General features: G+C 46.2%; 1 protein-coding gene and 1 pseudogene across 1 annotated transcript in view; both read right to left on the reverse strand.

The window, feature by feature from the left end:
• Positions 1 to 11,578, reverse strand: part of HAPSTR1 (HUWE1 associated protein modifying stress responses) — a 30,266-nt gene extending 18,688 nt beyond the window's left edge. Inside the window, exons 1-2 of the mRNA XM_063143550.1 lie at positions 11,121 to 11,578; positions 9,537 to 9,617 (exon numbers count right to left, since the gene is read on the reverse strand). Coding sequence (XP_062999620.1) covers positions 9,537 to 9,617; positions 11,121 to 11,376 — 337 coding nt within the window. The 5' untranslated portion in view covers positions 11,377 to 11,578. The remainder of the gene's footprint in view (positions 1 to 9,536; positions 9,618 to 11,120) is intronic.
• Positions 11,407 to 13,850, reverse strand: LOC134410266 (H(+)/Cl(-) exchange transporter 6-like; annotated as a pseudogene).
• Positions 13,851 to 16,136: the final 2,286 nt, after the last annotated feature.

Below are 16,136 nucleotides of genomic sequence, written 5' to 3' on the forward strand. Positions count from 1 at the left end.
GAAGACTAATATGGCAATTCCACTTGTAAATATCCTTTAGAATAATCAGCCAGAGCCAGAAGTTCAGGATGTCCAGTTATATCAATACGTTACCAAGATGTGTGGCTGTTTACATGGGGCGTAACATGTTCTGTATTTGGCTGAACTTTTTCTGTTGCTGATCCAGCAGCTTGTAACAGAGTAGTACAAGCAGATAATACATCTTTGACAAAAGAGGGAGGAGAGTTGGAATCCTCACTCTTTGCTATGACTGCTAGAAAGGAAAAACTTCCACTACTCCACCGTTTTTGCAGTTTGGAGCAGTTAGCTTTTCAGTTTGTTCCATGCAATCATAGCAGGAACACTTTTGTAGAGGCAGCCTGGGCACAGACAAAATAACCTTGCACTAGTTAAACCGGCAGGAAATTGTCACTGCAGGACATGCCCCACAGCTATAGGGTTAGTTCATGGTCAGTGTGGTAGTATGGAGTTAAGTGACTACTACAAGTCCCAGCAGTAATTTACTGTAAATTACAGCAATCCCACAGCCCTGCACTGCCAGATGTCTGACAATGAGTAATCTGAAGTGTCTGGGCAATACTGCTACTCATTCATACTGGGTTCTACTTCCTGCAAACAACATGGTCATCTTATTTATTTATTTTATTTTGTAACATTTCTGTTGGCTATCTTGAATGTAGTAAACTTAGTCACGACAGCCCTAGCTCAATTCCTCCTTTGCGGGTCTACTCAAAGAACTGGGGGAGAGTAGCAATGTTAAAGTTACGTTACAGCTGTAGGGAAGCCAGACAAGCAGCAGAAAAATCAGGAAGAAGGATTGGAAGGTGTTAGACAGTGAAAACAGTGAAAGAAGCAAGAGCAATTGGCCAGTCACCTGTATTTATTTATTTATTAAATTTATATACCACCTCATAGCCAAAGCTCTCTGGGCGGTTTACAAAAGCTAAGAACAGTGAACATTAAAAAGTATACAAAATTTAAAACCATCAAAATCATAAACAGTATAAAAACAACAGTTCTGGGATCCGTTAAAAAAAACAACTTAGCGTTGTTAAATGCTGTTAAATGCCTGGGAGAAGAGAAAAGACTTGACCTGGCGCCAAAAAGATAACAATGTTGGCGCCAGGTGAGCCTTGTCGGGGAGATCTTCCATAATTGAGGGGCCACCACTGAAAAGGCCCTCTCCCTTGTTGCCATCCTCCGAGCTTCCCTCGGAGTAGGCACTCGGAGGAGGACCTTAGATGTTGAGCACAGTATATGGGTAGGTTCATGTCGGGAGAGGTGATGTTGTCAAGGGAAGTGAATAAGAAGGTGAGGGCTTTGGAGAAAAGTTGAGAAGTTTGATCTTGGACATACAGAACTTGAAACGATGATGAAGCATCCAAAAACAAATTAACAGAGGCAGCTGGAGCTATGGGACTGAATGGAAAGCAGAAGTTCTGGGGCATAAAAGTGGAGCTGGATGCCATACTCATCAGTGTTTAGGTGGCACTGAAAGCCCTGGGAAGTGATGAGAGAGAACAGTACAGAATCAAGTACAGAACTCTGAGGAACCCCAACAGAGAGGGTAACAGAAGACAACACCAAAAGAGCGATTGGACATGTAAGAAAATCAGCTGAGGGTGTAATCACATCAGGCCTAAGACCTAGGGCATAAAAGGAATCAAGGATAGAGAGAGAGAGAAACTGTATCAAAAGTAGCAGAAAAGTAAGGACCAAATAACAGTCTTTGGATTCATCAGTGATTTTCATGAGAGCAGTTTCAATGTAGTGAAGGGGCCGGGGGGGGGGGGGAGAGCCAAATTTGGGGGTTGGTCAAAAATTGGATTAAAGACAGTTGAGAAGCAAGCAGCATATTTCAGGAGCTTTGAGATAAAGGGAAAATGAGAAATTGGGCAGTAAATAGAGAGGGAGAATGGGTCAAGGGATGTTTAAAAATAAATAAATAAATAAATAGGAAAAACAGTGGCATGTTTGAATGCTGAATGGAAGGAGCTGGTGGGTGGAGGTTCACAACGTAATAGAGATCATGGATTTTGCCTGGGGAGATGCCAGTTAGAAGTTGGGAGAAGTTACATGTGGATAGTAGGGTAGTCAATTCATCAAATGTAAAGGGTAGAAAGAGAGGAGGTAGGTGAAGAGCAGGGAAGAAGATAGAGCTAGAGGTCAGAGTGGAAAGATCGCATTGAAAGAAGCAGCAAAACCTTGAGCAGAAATAGATGGAGGCCTTTGCAAGGCATCTAAGGCACAGAAGCAACACTTTGAATTCCACAAGTTTCTGTGGGTCATTGAGGTGAAATAGTGTTTGTTAGCCTGGATAACAGAAAAAGAGCATGAGATGACTGTATAGTAGATGGTTGGCTATAATTTATGACTGTATCAACTTTATTTTTCAGTAACGTATTGATATTTATGCCTATCAAGGTAATATATATAGAAGGGCCATCTCATTGGGATCAATACTTTAGGACACAACTTCCATCAACCCCAGCCAGCATGGACTAATGGTCAGTGATAAGAGCTGTAGTCCAAAACACCTGGAGGGCACCACGAGAAGGAGTGCCGCTTTAAAGGAATAGACCATGTAGTTACACACATTTGCTCCAGATATGAAGAGGAGCAAAGTAACTGGTCCATCAGAAGCAACCAAGACAAAGCACACAATTGTACTATGTATAGGACTCCATTGTTTAGCTTAAAGAGGCTCCCACAACCCAGTATTTGGCTGAGAATTCCTCTGTCACCCTGCTGTTAGCTTTATATTGGAGTTATTTGTGTTGGACATCAATATACCAAGCAGTTTTTCAGCAATAGAAACAACTAAAGATCAGACAAAGCAGTATTTGCAGAAGCTACTCAACTCAATTAACTTGTTCAAGTCATATTTCCTGTGATTGCACACAAAAAAAATGGCCTGTGCTTTAAGCACCCGCCCACGGTGCAACCTCAGCTGTCTGATGTGAGAGAAAGTTAGCTTCCAGAATAGACGCACTCAAGAGTCGACACCACATTCCATATTCCTACTGACAAGAAAAGCTTATGCTCTTTACGCCAGCCAAGTAGTCACATGTCATTTCAAACTGAAGGAACTGGGGGGGGGGGGAGCCTTCAACTTTGCTTTTAACAGGCCCGGTTGGGAGATTTCAACACACGATAACTCTGCACTAACAAGAAATAAAGTAACAATATCTTCCTTTGATTGGGCATATTCAGCCATCAGTAAACTTGCTAGTTTGATAACAGAATATATCAGAAACACTCCTATAACTGGTCTATCTTGCAGCATTTCTTAGCAGGTGGGCTGATTCTGCAAGGTTAGCCAGATATACTACAGATTTTTAATTTTTGATCCATTGATCCATAGGTGCATTCCAGTTCTTTCCTGGCAAGTTTGTAAATTATAACAGAATTGATTGACAGCAATACATCAAAGTGAGATGTTACTAAATTGGCATCTCTTGCATATGCACATGTTGCTATTCTGACTGGTACCATAATCACGCCAAACATTGTGGCTCAAGACGCAGACAATTCTGTCAATATGGGTTACTAGACCAATCTCCCATTGAGCAACTGGAACTCATTACAGGAGTCATCTCAGCACTTGTGGGATCTTAGCTAATCCAAGAAGCTAATCTGTTTAGCTTGAAAGGCTCCAGATAGTAGTTCAGTTGCTGTCCATTTTTATCCAAGTAAAGAGTTTATTGAGCTTATTATGAGTAATACACAAAGTTGGTAGTTTTGTACAATGATGACGCACTGTGTATACATGTGGTCTATACATAGTATCAACTATCTGTGTGTTAATTCATGTTTTTTGGCAAGGGGAAGGCAGGCAAACCTGGCATTAAATACTAAGGGTACTTAACACGAAAAACTTTTTCTACTTTAATTCATACAACATTCAGAACATGGATCGTTATTTGGACACACCAGTTTTGGTGACATTAAGATAGATTGATCTTAGGAGCTCCAATAAAATCAAATGGAAGTAATGTTGCCATCTGAGAAAGTAAACCCACACAGATCCAGATCTGCTTGCAAGTCAATCACATTCCAAAGCAGAAACCAATCTGTTTCCTCTGCTTTAAGCAAGTTGACAGTGTTTATTATTGAGAGTTGGTATGGTACAGTGGTTAGTGTGTCAGACAAGGACTGGGGAGACCTGTATTCAAATCCCCATTCAAAGTCCAGGGGTGTGTGATTTGTGACCTTCCAGATGTTGTTGGACTCCAACTCCTAGCATCTCTCACCATAGGCTATGCTGGCTAGAACTAATGGCAGCTGCAGCCCAGTAGCATCTGGAGGGCTGCATGCTGCCCACGCCAGGTCTAGCCACTCATTCTTAGTTAGGCTACATCACAGAATTATTTGAAGTGTAAAGTTGGTGCAGGGGGACCATATATACCACCCTGATATCCTTATAGCAAAGGCAGAAGAGGTGTATTAATACTCAGCACTTATGTAGTACTTTTGTTCTCATTATTTCATCAATTCCTACAAAAATAAATGTAAAGAGATAAATTTTAACTTCAGAGTTACAGATACAGGGCTAAGAGAGAGTGGTTTGCATAAGGCAGCATTCTCCTGTCTGCTGCCTCAGTGTGTTTTGGACTACACCCGACTATCAGGCCATGCTGGCTGGGCCTGATAGAACTTGAAGTCCAACAAGATCTGGAGGACACCAGGTTGTGGATGGCTAGCAGAAGCCCTTTGAGCAAGTTAATGGCCAAGACAAAATTTCTACTAGGAACTTATCAGCTCATACTCTCTACCACCCCACCACAAACTGCTCTACCTGCTCAAGACAGCACTAGATAAACCAATGAAATAGTCACGGATTTTAGTAGAATCTTCCGTGACCGCCTGACCCTTTAGATGCCTCCTAAACAACCAACACTGATGTTATTAGCACTTGTGCGAAAGCAAGGAAAACCCTGTGGGGGAGTAAAAAATAGCCAAAGGCAAGGGTGGAACCAAGTAATCTTCAACAATAATATTAGCAAAAGTTTTATTAGGGCCATGTCAGATCAAATGTTTATCTACTCCAGCATTCTGTTCCCACAATGGCCAACCAGATGCCTTTGGAAGTCCACAACAAGCTAGACACCAGTGGAATAGCACCCTCCTGCTTATGTTTCCCAGAAACTGGCATACAGTGGGATACTGCCTCTGATACTGGAGGTAATACGTAACTTAAGAACAGCCATGCTGAATCAGATCAAAGGCTATCTAGGAGGAGGAGGACCATGTATGTCACCTTGGGTTCCTTGCAAGAGAAAAAAGGTAGAATGTAAGTGTAATAATATAAAAATCTAGTCCAATATTCTGTTCACATTGGCAAACTAGCTGCCCATGGGAAATCCACAGGAGTACAATACCACCCTCCTGCTCACGTTCCCCTAGAACTGGTATGGAGGCAGCATACCTTAATACTAGATATAACAATCATGACAAGCAGCCATTAATAGTCTGATCCTCCATGAATTTGTCTAATTCCTTCCTAAAGCTAAGTTGGTGACCATTTACTACATCTTGGGTAAGTGAATTACATAGTTTAACTGTGCACTGTGAAGTAGTACTTCCTTTTATTTGTCCTGCATTTCCCACCAATCAGTTTCATGCAATGACTCCAGATTCCAGTCTTATCAAAAAATGGAGAAAATTTAGTCGGAGTGGCATATGAACATTGCTAAACATCCACCTCCAATGGACTCGTCAACAGCTTTGCATAAGGCATCTCTTCACTGTTCCAAGTTGCATGGTAGTATTCAGCAGTGCACTGGCACAAGAGACCATCCATATGTTCCCACCCACATTGTGCCTTGCACGTCCATCACAGGATGCAGCTGCAAGACTACTCCAGTACAAGGGCCTTGTGACTCGTCAAGGTAATCACAAGTTCACACTTTACAACCCAAGTCCATTTTTTTTATCAAGAGGCATGCAGATGAGTTGTTTACAGCCAAGTCATTGCTTTTACACAGTCTCTTGCCTTACCAAGTAATGAGCAAGGAAAATGGCAGCTGCACTAACGAGGAAAACAGCACGGACTAATACTATTGGCTGAGCTGGCAAATACCTCCCTTGATGACTAACTGCTTGCTGTTTTCAGTCCTGCATTCCATTCTAACCACTACAAACTGGAAGCTACATTCATCTAATTATACTTATTGCTCTACAATAAGTAACCATGAACAACTATGAAATATTCATGCCCAAGTCTGTAACATCCACTTCTGTCTTCAGGTATCCACCATGGGGAGAAGGAACCTCTCAGGTACTTTTAGGGAGCATTAGCACATGAACTATACATTATCATATATCTTAATGCTCTTGTGAAGACTCCTGCACTGTGAACTCCAGACTATCTAGAGAAAAAAAACCTCTTCCTATTCCACAGCAAACCAAAGCGTGACATTCCTTCCCTTTTTAAGTACAAAGGCAACCACAAAATGATCCATTGAAGGCTAACAGAACACCACAGCCTCTTAAATTCAAGAAAAAGTTTGGATAGACTTATTTACTCTGGCCTTTCTAGCACTGGGTATGCTGTCACTCCCGCACTTCTAGAAATAACTAGATGTTTTGTCATCTACATTCTGGATACCAGCTGCTTTGTAATTTATTGGGTGCCAATAAGATTTCAAAGTTCATTTAAGAAGTCAATATAAATAGTACCAGGCTACCACCAGATCAGGCCTCTCCAATGTCAGCCAAACTATCAAGATCTAAAGACCATTTTGCTCTCTAGGAAACTAACGACAATGGAATCAGTTACCTAGGGAGGTTGTGGGCTCTCCCACACTAGAGGCCTTCAAGAGGCAGCTGGACAACCATCTGTCAGGGATGCTTTAGGGTGGATTCCTGCATTGAGCAGGGGGTTGGACTCAATGGCATTGTAGGCCCCTTCCAACTCTGCTATTCTATGATTCTAAAGCACCCTGTTCCAATGAGAAGCTATGCTGGGATTATCATTATTATAATTATTCCATTTCTATACTGCCCAATAGCCAAAGCTCTCTGGCCAGTTTACAACATTCTAGGTGTCGTTGTAGGGGTCAGTGTTTCCAATTTTAGGCACTGTGGAATATCCTGCCTCTAACCTAAAAGTTGCAAATGTGCCTGCTTCTAAACTACTTCCTTGTAGTCTGGAACTTCCACTTCTAAGGCACTAATCAACTTTTTCAAGGTTCCTGGAGAAATGGAGGCCCTACGGTAATGAACCACAAAGGAACTTATTACTAACACGTTAGGTGACTTCAACTGACTCAAACCCCTAGACTCAAAATATTCAGGAATTAACCTGAAGCACACATCTATATTATTTAAATGAATGTTACCTGGACTCAATCCAAAAGCCAGAAACACAATTGGAGACAAAGAAGTAAAATGTCAATTTGCCAGATGAAGACACATGTATCTAGGGGGGTCTATTGAAAAGAGGACCTTGCCATGCCATAAGACAGGGGGATTTGAGGAAATTGGGAAAAGACACTGGGGACATTTGGGGGTAGCTCAATGCCCTTCTATTCTGGGGGTGGGTAACGTAGTGTCGTCCATATGTTTTGGATTACAGCTCTCATAAATTCCATCCAGCATGGCCAAAGGTTCATGGGAACTGTAGTCCAAAACATGTGATGGGCACTAGGTCACCTAGTCCTACTCTCTTCCACCATGCCTGGATCTCAAAACACACACACACACACCAATGCCATGCACTATTTGACCACACCTTTGAAGTATCCACCAAGAAAAGATCTACTCAGCTCCCTGCTTGGCTCACCCACAAGTATTCAGCCAGCATGCAAGACTAAAGTCCTCTAATTTCCCCTATTCCTCATCCTGTCCCATCTTAACATGCAAGGGGCATTTGGCAAAACACTACTTGGGAAATCTTTCCATTGTGAATTACTATTATTTCAGAGCAACAGTTCTTAAACAATGCTTGGACTCTGGTGAATTTATCAGGCTGCTGGCAATGGAGATGGCAGCCCCAAGATGGCAGGCACTGACGGCAGAGATTGGAACAGACAGGCTGGCCCTGAACACTGAGGCAGTTCTATTAATTCAGTCCCTCATCAAGAATTTTGGGGGCTACTGCGTCCAGACCCAGTGTTCTTTTCTATAAGAGCTTGCACCTGGCACTCTTCAGGTACCATGAAGAAAAAATTAAATGGTCACCCTGCTGCCACCACCACCACCACTCAAGGTTGACAATGAATCCCCCAAAATCAGCAAAGATATAAAGCAATAACTTATACTCATATGAAAGCAATAAGGCCTAGATAATTCTGCAAGGGTTATTTAGGTGGTTGCACCTGAAGTGAATATCCTATTGAACTATCAGCACCAGACTGAAAAAACTCATTGAACTATATTCCAGAACTGTTTTCTAAAATTGAAGTACAGTTCCTGGGAAAGCTGGAAAAAGCCTTTTTTCACACCACTGGCATCAATTTCCAGACACTAGAATGATTAGTCGATAAAAAGTATTTTTATCCCACTCCCCAGCCAAAAAAGGCTACCGGAGCAGCTTACAATCGTTCAGCAAAGTACATGTAAACTTACAATCTAAGACATATACAAGTCATATACAAGGAAAAGGGATGGGATGGGGGGGGGGGAATAAGTAGATTCTCAACAGTGCTGGTGGAATGGCCCTACTTTGCTTCTCGTCTCTGAGGGAGGGGGGGACACTCCAAATGGAGCAGCCCCTGATGTTCCCTTGGGCTGGTCCAGTCTCCCTTGCTCCTTCTTTCTCACAGGGCAGATGATGTCATTTAGCCTTGGGGGATGGGGGGGAGGTCTAAATGGAGCAGGCCCTGATGTTCTCTTGGTCTGCGCCTGTCTCCTCACTTCTTTTCATTTCTCATTTATGCATCTCTGTCCTCTCTGCTCAAAAGGTGGTCACAGGTCACACCACAATTCAACTGTGAACTTGTAAAAGTGTAGCCACCTCCTCACCACACCCACAAGTCCATGCCCTCTTATTTACATTAAGCCATCCATAACTAAACCCCACCCAAACCCATACTTATCATGAATATACGACTACATTGTCCAGGTACACTGAATTTTTTTTGGGGGGGGGGGGGAGCGAGAAAAAGTTGCCCAACCAACCTGATTTTGTCAATGTCAAGCTACACTGAAAACTTCTGAAACAGCTGATGAGCATTAAAGGTTTATCAAACTGAAGGACTGTGTGACCACTGGTTGTGTAAATATCAAAGAAAAAGAGCTGAGGAATGCAGTAAATGCATAGATATATTAACACATAATACCCATCCTGGTGACTCCCCAGGGGAAGGACATGTGTCAGAGGCATTTATTAGTTACCTATTAATGTGACTATGGTTTGAAGTAGGGGTGGAAAGAGGAAGAGAACTCCTCCCACACCTCTGGAAACAAAAAGCGCCAGCAAATGGACAGTTCTTCAGTTTTGAAACCCTCTTTCGGAGGCTCCCTCACCCCTTCCCTCCCCTCCCCGCACACACTCATTTTGTTTCCACCCATCAACCCGAAATCTCTCTCACCTTTGTAGAGGTTGGTGACGGCGGTGGCAGCATTCTGGAATGGAACCCAGAGCGAGAGGCCTGGCTGCTGACACACGCGGTCTGTACGCGCACATATCAAAAAAAGAAAAAAAAGGGGGGGGGAGAGAAAAATAAGAGTAAATGAAAAACTTGGATCTTTCTCTCTGTCTCAGGCTGCTGCTTATCTGTCATATAGCAGCCTGCCTGCCTCTCTCCCTCTCGGCCATGTTGGGCTTCGCCATTTTGTTCAGCCGCCGGGACGGAAGAGGGAGGGCGAGGAGGAGGAAATGGGAGACTTCATGCGGGGGGGGGGGGGGAATAGGGAAGACGGGGGGGGGGGGGAAGAAGGATGTGAAGCAGCCTAGAAGCAACCAAACCTCAAAAATGGGGGGCATAAGAGAGGAGTGGGAGCACCCACATGCCCATTCATATTGGGAGGGGGGGGCAGCAAGTAAACTGCTTCACTTCATTGGGGGGGGGGGAGAGAAGAAGACTCGCCATTTAAAAGACACACATATAAAGCCCCTCTTTTTGCGCCCCCCTCTCTAAACGCCCCCCCCCCTCGGAACCTTATTTCTCAAACCTGCCCCCCCTCCCTCGCCCCCCCTCCCCTTTCTGTCTCTCCTCGCCATTTTGTCGGTGGGAAGGGCCGACGGGAAGGCGAAGGGAGGGGCCGAGTGGACCGGGACGACCCCACCTTCCAAGAACGGAGGGGGGGGGAGAAGAATGGCAGAGGGAGAGAAAGGACGAAACCAACAGCTATTCTCCCTCCCCCTCGGTTTGGCTTTTGTATATTTGGGGGGTGGGGAGGGAGGGGGATAGAGGGGGGGCCGCGCGAGGCGAGGCCAGGCCAGGCGGAATCCGCCTCACGCCATTTTGTGCGCGCCCGTCGAGCCGTGTGTGTGTGTGTGTGTGTCTGTGTGTCACGGACCGACAGCCGGACAAGGCCGGAGCCTGGGCTGCCTCACAAACACACACACACACACACACACCGGCTTCTCCGAGCCAGCAGGCCGGCCCTCCCCCCCCCCCACTGCTGGACCCCCTTCCTGCCACTCCCCTCACGCCCCTTCCCCTCTTCACACGTTCACATTCTCCCCCCATCCCCTCACACATACACACACACACACACCGCAGCCGTCGCCCTCCTCCCGTTAGGCTTCGGGGGTGGGGGGTGGGGAGAGAACCCGCTCCTCTTCTCCCTCCCCACACATGCGTGTCTAGTGGCCCACGCACGTAGGCACGGGGCCCTTGCGGGCAGGCGTTGGACACGCATGCCTGTGTGTGGACACGCGGGGGAGGGGGGGCTTTCTCTGATCTCCAGAGGGCGATGTGGGTCTGGGGAGCGAGGGTCGGGAAGGCTCCCCCTCACACACATCCACACGAGCGACCCCAGACCCGCGTCAACCCTCCTCCCCCCCCCCCCCACCGCGCCGGTGGCCCACAGGGCCGTTGTTCCCAAGGCTCCTGCCTCCATCTTGGGAGGAGGAGGAGGAGGAGGAGGGCTGCTGCCTGCCTGCCTGCCTGCCCTCGCCTGGCCTGGCCTGGCCTGCCCACCCACCGCTGCTCCCCACCGCTCCTCACCCTTGTAGAGCTGCGCCACGGCGGTGGCCGAGTTCTGGAAGAGGTGCCAGAGCTTCTGCTGCTTGTGCTCGGGCTGCGGGGCGGCGGCGGCGGCCGCGGCGGCCTCGTCGTCGTCCTGCAGCTCGGGCGGCAGCGCGCCGTCGTCCTGCTCGGCCTCGGCCAGGCACTGCCGCTCCCACTTGCTGAACCAGTGCTCGGGCCCGTGCAGCTCCTGGATCTCGGCCTCGCCTTCCTCCTTGGCCGCCTTGTCCTCCATCCTGACCCGGCGTGGCGTGGCGTGGCGCGGCTACCTCCGCCCGGCGCGGCTCGCGAGGGCCCCCGACGACGACGACGACGACGACGCCATGAGCAGCCGCATCACAACAATCGACCCCGCCGGAGCGCCCGGCCCCTCCGCCGCCTCCGACCACACTGAGCCGGAGACGCCGCCCCGAGCGCACCAAAGAGGCCGCACCCGAGCGTGCTGAGTGGCAAGGTGCGGGGGGGGGGGAGGAAAGAGAGAAAGACACGCCAAACCCCGCCCTCCTTTTCCAGGGAGAGCCACTGCCGAGCGCCCCCTCGCAAGCTGCCGCGCGCTCATTGGGCGGTGGGCGTGTCCATCAATGTCATAAAGGAGGCGGAGACGAGATGCTTTTTTCCCTTCTCTTCTTTTTTTTTTAAACATGGCGATCAAGGTTGGTTACGCGGTCAAAATGGAAGGGAGGAAGAGAGAGAGAGAGAGAGAAAGTGTGGAATGGGAGGGGAAGGGACTGTCTGCGCAAGCGCACTTCGCAAGGGAGGGGTGTTGGCGTGTGTGTGTTTGTGTGTCGGTAGGGTAAGCCCGCACGCATGCGCAGGTGGTTGTCTGCTGTCGCTCGGGGCTTGTTTCTCGTGCTGTTTGCAGCGAGTCGTTTAGGGCTGTGACCCTCCCTCCCTTCCTCCCCCCACCCGCTCACCCACCCCCAGGGAGGAAGGGGTGCGGGGAGAAGAAGGGCGCTTTGCAACCCCAGCAGCTGCAGGACCCTGTCTGGGCATTGCACATTCAAGATTATTGCAATTATTGCTGCAGACTCGTCGAAGAGTAACTGGAGATAAACAATTGCAGGGGAAGGAAAAGCAGGCGCCTCTTTCCCCCAATTTTATAGGAGCAAAATAGTGGGCCAACCTATTGCCAGCACCTGAGATGCCAATTGATGATTATGATGATTCTCATTATTATTATTATTATTATTATTATTATTATTATTATTATTATTATTATTGATAAGTAAAAACAATATACAGCAGAGCCTTATCTAATATATACACTGAACTATTATTATTTATTTTATTTATTTATTACATTTTTATACCACCCAATAGCTGAAGCTCTCTGGGCGGTTCACACAAATTAAAACCATGAAGAGCATAAAAACAACCGACAATCTAAAAACACAAATATAAAATACAATATAAAAAGCACAACCAGGATAAAACCACACAGCAAAAATTGATATCGGTTAAAATATGGAATTAAAACAGCAAAGTTTAAATCTTAAGTTAAATTAGGTGTTAAAATGCTGAGAAAATAAAAAGGTCTTCAGCTGGCGACAGAAGGAGTACAGTGTAGGCGCCAGGCGAACCTCTGGGGAGCTCGTTCCACAGCCGGGGTGCCACAGCAGAGAAGGCCCTGCTCCTAGTAGCCACCTGCCTCACTTCCTTCAGCAGGGATTCACAGAAAAGGACCCCTGTAGATGATCTTACGGTCCGGGCAGATACATATGGGAGGAGGCGTTCCTTCAAATAACCTGGCCCCAAACCGTTTAGGGCTTTGAATGTTAGTACCAGGACTTTGAATCAGGCCCGGACCTGGACTGGCAGCCAATGAAGTTGCAAAAGGACTGGCGTGATGTGGTCTCGCTGGCAGACTGTTTAAGCACTTTCCACGTCAATCCCTGGTTCCAGAAAGAGGATCTTTCTTCCAGGCTGAAGAGAGTGCCCCCAATGGGCACTCCAAAGGCTGCTGCCACTCCTGCGGTAGCTCCTGCCGATACAAAATCCCGTTTGTCCCTGTCGCTGCGGAAATAGGGGAAGTTAAACCAGATCTTCTTTAAAGAGATGCTCTAGAACTGAGGTAAGCCAGCCTCTACTATGGCACCGCTGTGGATCATGGGCCCTTCCTTCCCAATGAAGAGACCTCCTATGACGCTGAACAGCACTCCCAGGGCTTTGCACACCAGAGTCCGGAAACGAACAATCCTGGCACCTTCACGTGGTTCAGGTAGCATTTGATCTCCGGAATGCCAAAACCGGCCACTACAGGCTGCATCAAGACAAGGCTGGCCAAGAAGATGAAGGTCAGGTTAAAGCCCAGCAGCTCCAGCAGGGATACTGCAAGACAGCCTTTTTCACTGCATTCCTCCACCGAGCTCTGTACAATGTGGAACTTGTGTTTGGAAGAGAGGCACACAAAATAGTCTACCAAGAGGCCCACCATGCCTGTGCAAACTCCAATGGCAAAACCCATCACCCACTTCACTGCTTCGTACCGCCGGCCTTTCTTGTTGTCTAGACTTTCCAGGACTTCCAAGTAGGGTTCATTGATGCAATGATCATAGTCCAAACTCTCATAGTCCTTGCGTGGGAGAATCTCGTCGTCTTCGTCCTCTGTTTCACCCAGAATAGTCAGCTCCTCTGGGGTGCGGCTCTCCCTCTCCCCAAAACAGCAGCAGCTGCAACAGCCAGCCCCACACATCCCCGCCGCCATCTTCTCCTCCTGGTTCCTCAAGACCCTGCCTGGACCCCCACACCCAATTCCAGCTACAGCTGCTACTACTGCTGACGCTCGTGTTATTATTGGTTGCATTTCTGTAATGCCCCATACCCAAAGTTTTCTGGGCAGTTTACAAAAATTAGAACATTAAATATGCAAAAATTTAAAACATAAAAAACACATAAAATACACAGAAACAACATACATTGAAAAACAAGTTTGTGCAATCAGCCAAACAGTAAAAACAAAACCGGGATCCATTAAAACTCATCTACTATCAGTCTCATTGTATCAAGTTATCAAGTTAGAGTATGTTTTCCCTCCCACTCCTCAGAGTGGTTTCATAAAATATGGAACATCGTCCTAATGACTACAGGTTACATATTACATGCAGGTCCAACATACCATGCAAAATAAGTTTGCAAGGTTCTGAAAATGATAAATATAAAATGTTTGGGCCTATGCACATTTCTCATTGAGCTGAACTTTCTTTTCCTCTATGACTATGTCTTTGATACAAAGTTTATAGGATTTTGCTATTTTATTGGATCTAGCTGAAAGTTTAATAAATTCTGAGCCATTCTTTGGAAGCCCTAGCTATTGTTCCATTATGCAACTGTGTATTATTATTATTATTATTATTATTATTATTATTATTATTATTATTATTATTTCTTACCCGCCTCTCCATTCTGATCAAGGCGGGGAACAACAGCAAATACAAAATACATAAAACTGAATTAAAACATAATATACATTGTTAAAACATCCTATACTGTATTTGTACAATTGGGAATTATCCTGACATTATATATGGTATATCCGCAAATACTGGGTGTCGATCCCACTAAAGCAGAGCTTCACCCGCAGGCAAATGCTAACCTTGATAGGTTGCCACATGTCTCTTATTTAGAGGGGACATGTGAAAGGCAGGATCAAGCTCCACTGATTTCTATCAATGGCCACAGGGGGAGGAAATGTAATCCCACAATTTTACAAAACAATCCTATCTATCAGGGATCCCATCTGTCAGGGATGCTTTAGGGTGGATTCCTGCATTGAGCAGGGGGTTGGACTCGATGGCCTTGTAGGCCCCTTCCAACTCTGCTATTCTATGATTCTATGTCTATTAATAAATAAATCCAATAACAGCAGAACTTCATGCAAAAATGTTACTTCCCCTCCCCTGACTTCGGAAACATTTTTTTAAAAAAATATATCCTTTCCAATCCAAAGGAGTGGGGGAGGTGGGGGAAAAGCCCTCCATTAATTATACCCAAAATTGCAAGGAGAGACAGACAGACCCTGTGGCCCCAAGACATTATGGCTTATTTCACCCTTGCCCAAGTAAGGCTTATTTCACCTTGCCCAATGTCATTAGGAGTTGCTGGGGGTCGGGGCTAAGAAAGAAGGCAGTGTAGCCTAGACAGGTTTGTTATCCAGTCTCGGGGAATGTTGACTTTATTGGGGAAATAGAATAGAAGTATAGGAATGGACTGGGGTGGAGGAAAGGGTGATTAGTTGTATTCCCACCCATGTTGGGATAATCGAATCTTCTGGGTGGGGGATCTCCATTGCAAAAAACAAACCTAAAGAAAAAGTGGGTTGTTTCTGCCTTGTAAAGTCTTGTTACACTCATATTACCAGGTGGAAGCTAAAAAGGAGTGCATTACGACCCTCTGGTGTTGTTTTACAATTTCCTATCCTGAAAATGGGTTTAGCACCTTGGATAACTCCTTAAGAGTTCTGATGGGTTTTGGCCGAAACCCAGAGCGGATTTATCACCCCACTGGAATAGGAGCCGCCAGCCTCCACTGACAGCCCCTTTGAGGATTTCATTGGGTTTCCTCTAGGGAGCAGGCACTTCATCGCTTGGGAAAGCCCCATTGGACAACATTGTGCAGATGTAATGGTGCGGAGAAGTGAGATTTCTTTGCTTTCATCCCTGCCACAGAATAAGCCCGAAGCTGGTTTCTCACCTGTGTTTGTTTGCATGAGGTTTTTTTTTAAACAACTTTGCTAATTTTTGACCCACCTGTTGCATAGAGCTCAGTTGCTCAGAAGACCAAACTTCTACGATTCAGCTGTGGATATCCGGGAGCACTTGTATCAATGGCATCTCTTCATTCCAGCCAGGGCCTTGGCAGAACCACTGGCTAACACCACAGGAAACTCCCCATGAGAGACCTCAGGAAGGTACCTGGATCCATCAGCCTAAGAAACACACTGTTAAAATTGCCCTTCCACACCTGCAGGGGGTAAGAGTGGCTGGTAGGTAGAGATGT

The sequence above is a fragment of the Elgaria multicarinata genome, chromosome 17 (genome assembly GCF_023053635.1).
Source record: "Elgaria multicarinata webbii isolate HBS135686 ecotype San Diego chromosome 17, rElgMul1.1.pri, whole genome shotgun sequence".
Classification (NCBI taxonomy): domain Eukaryota; kingdom Metazoa; phylum Chordata; class Lepidosauria; order Squamata; family Anguidae; genus Elgaria; species Elgaria multicarinata.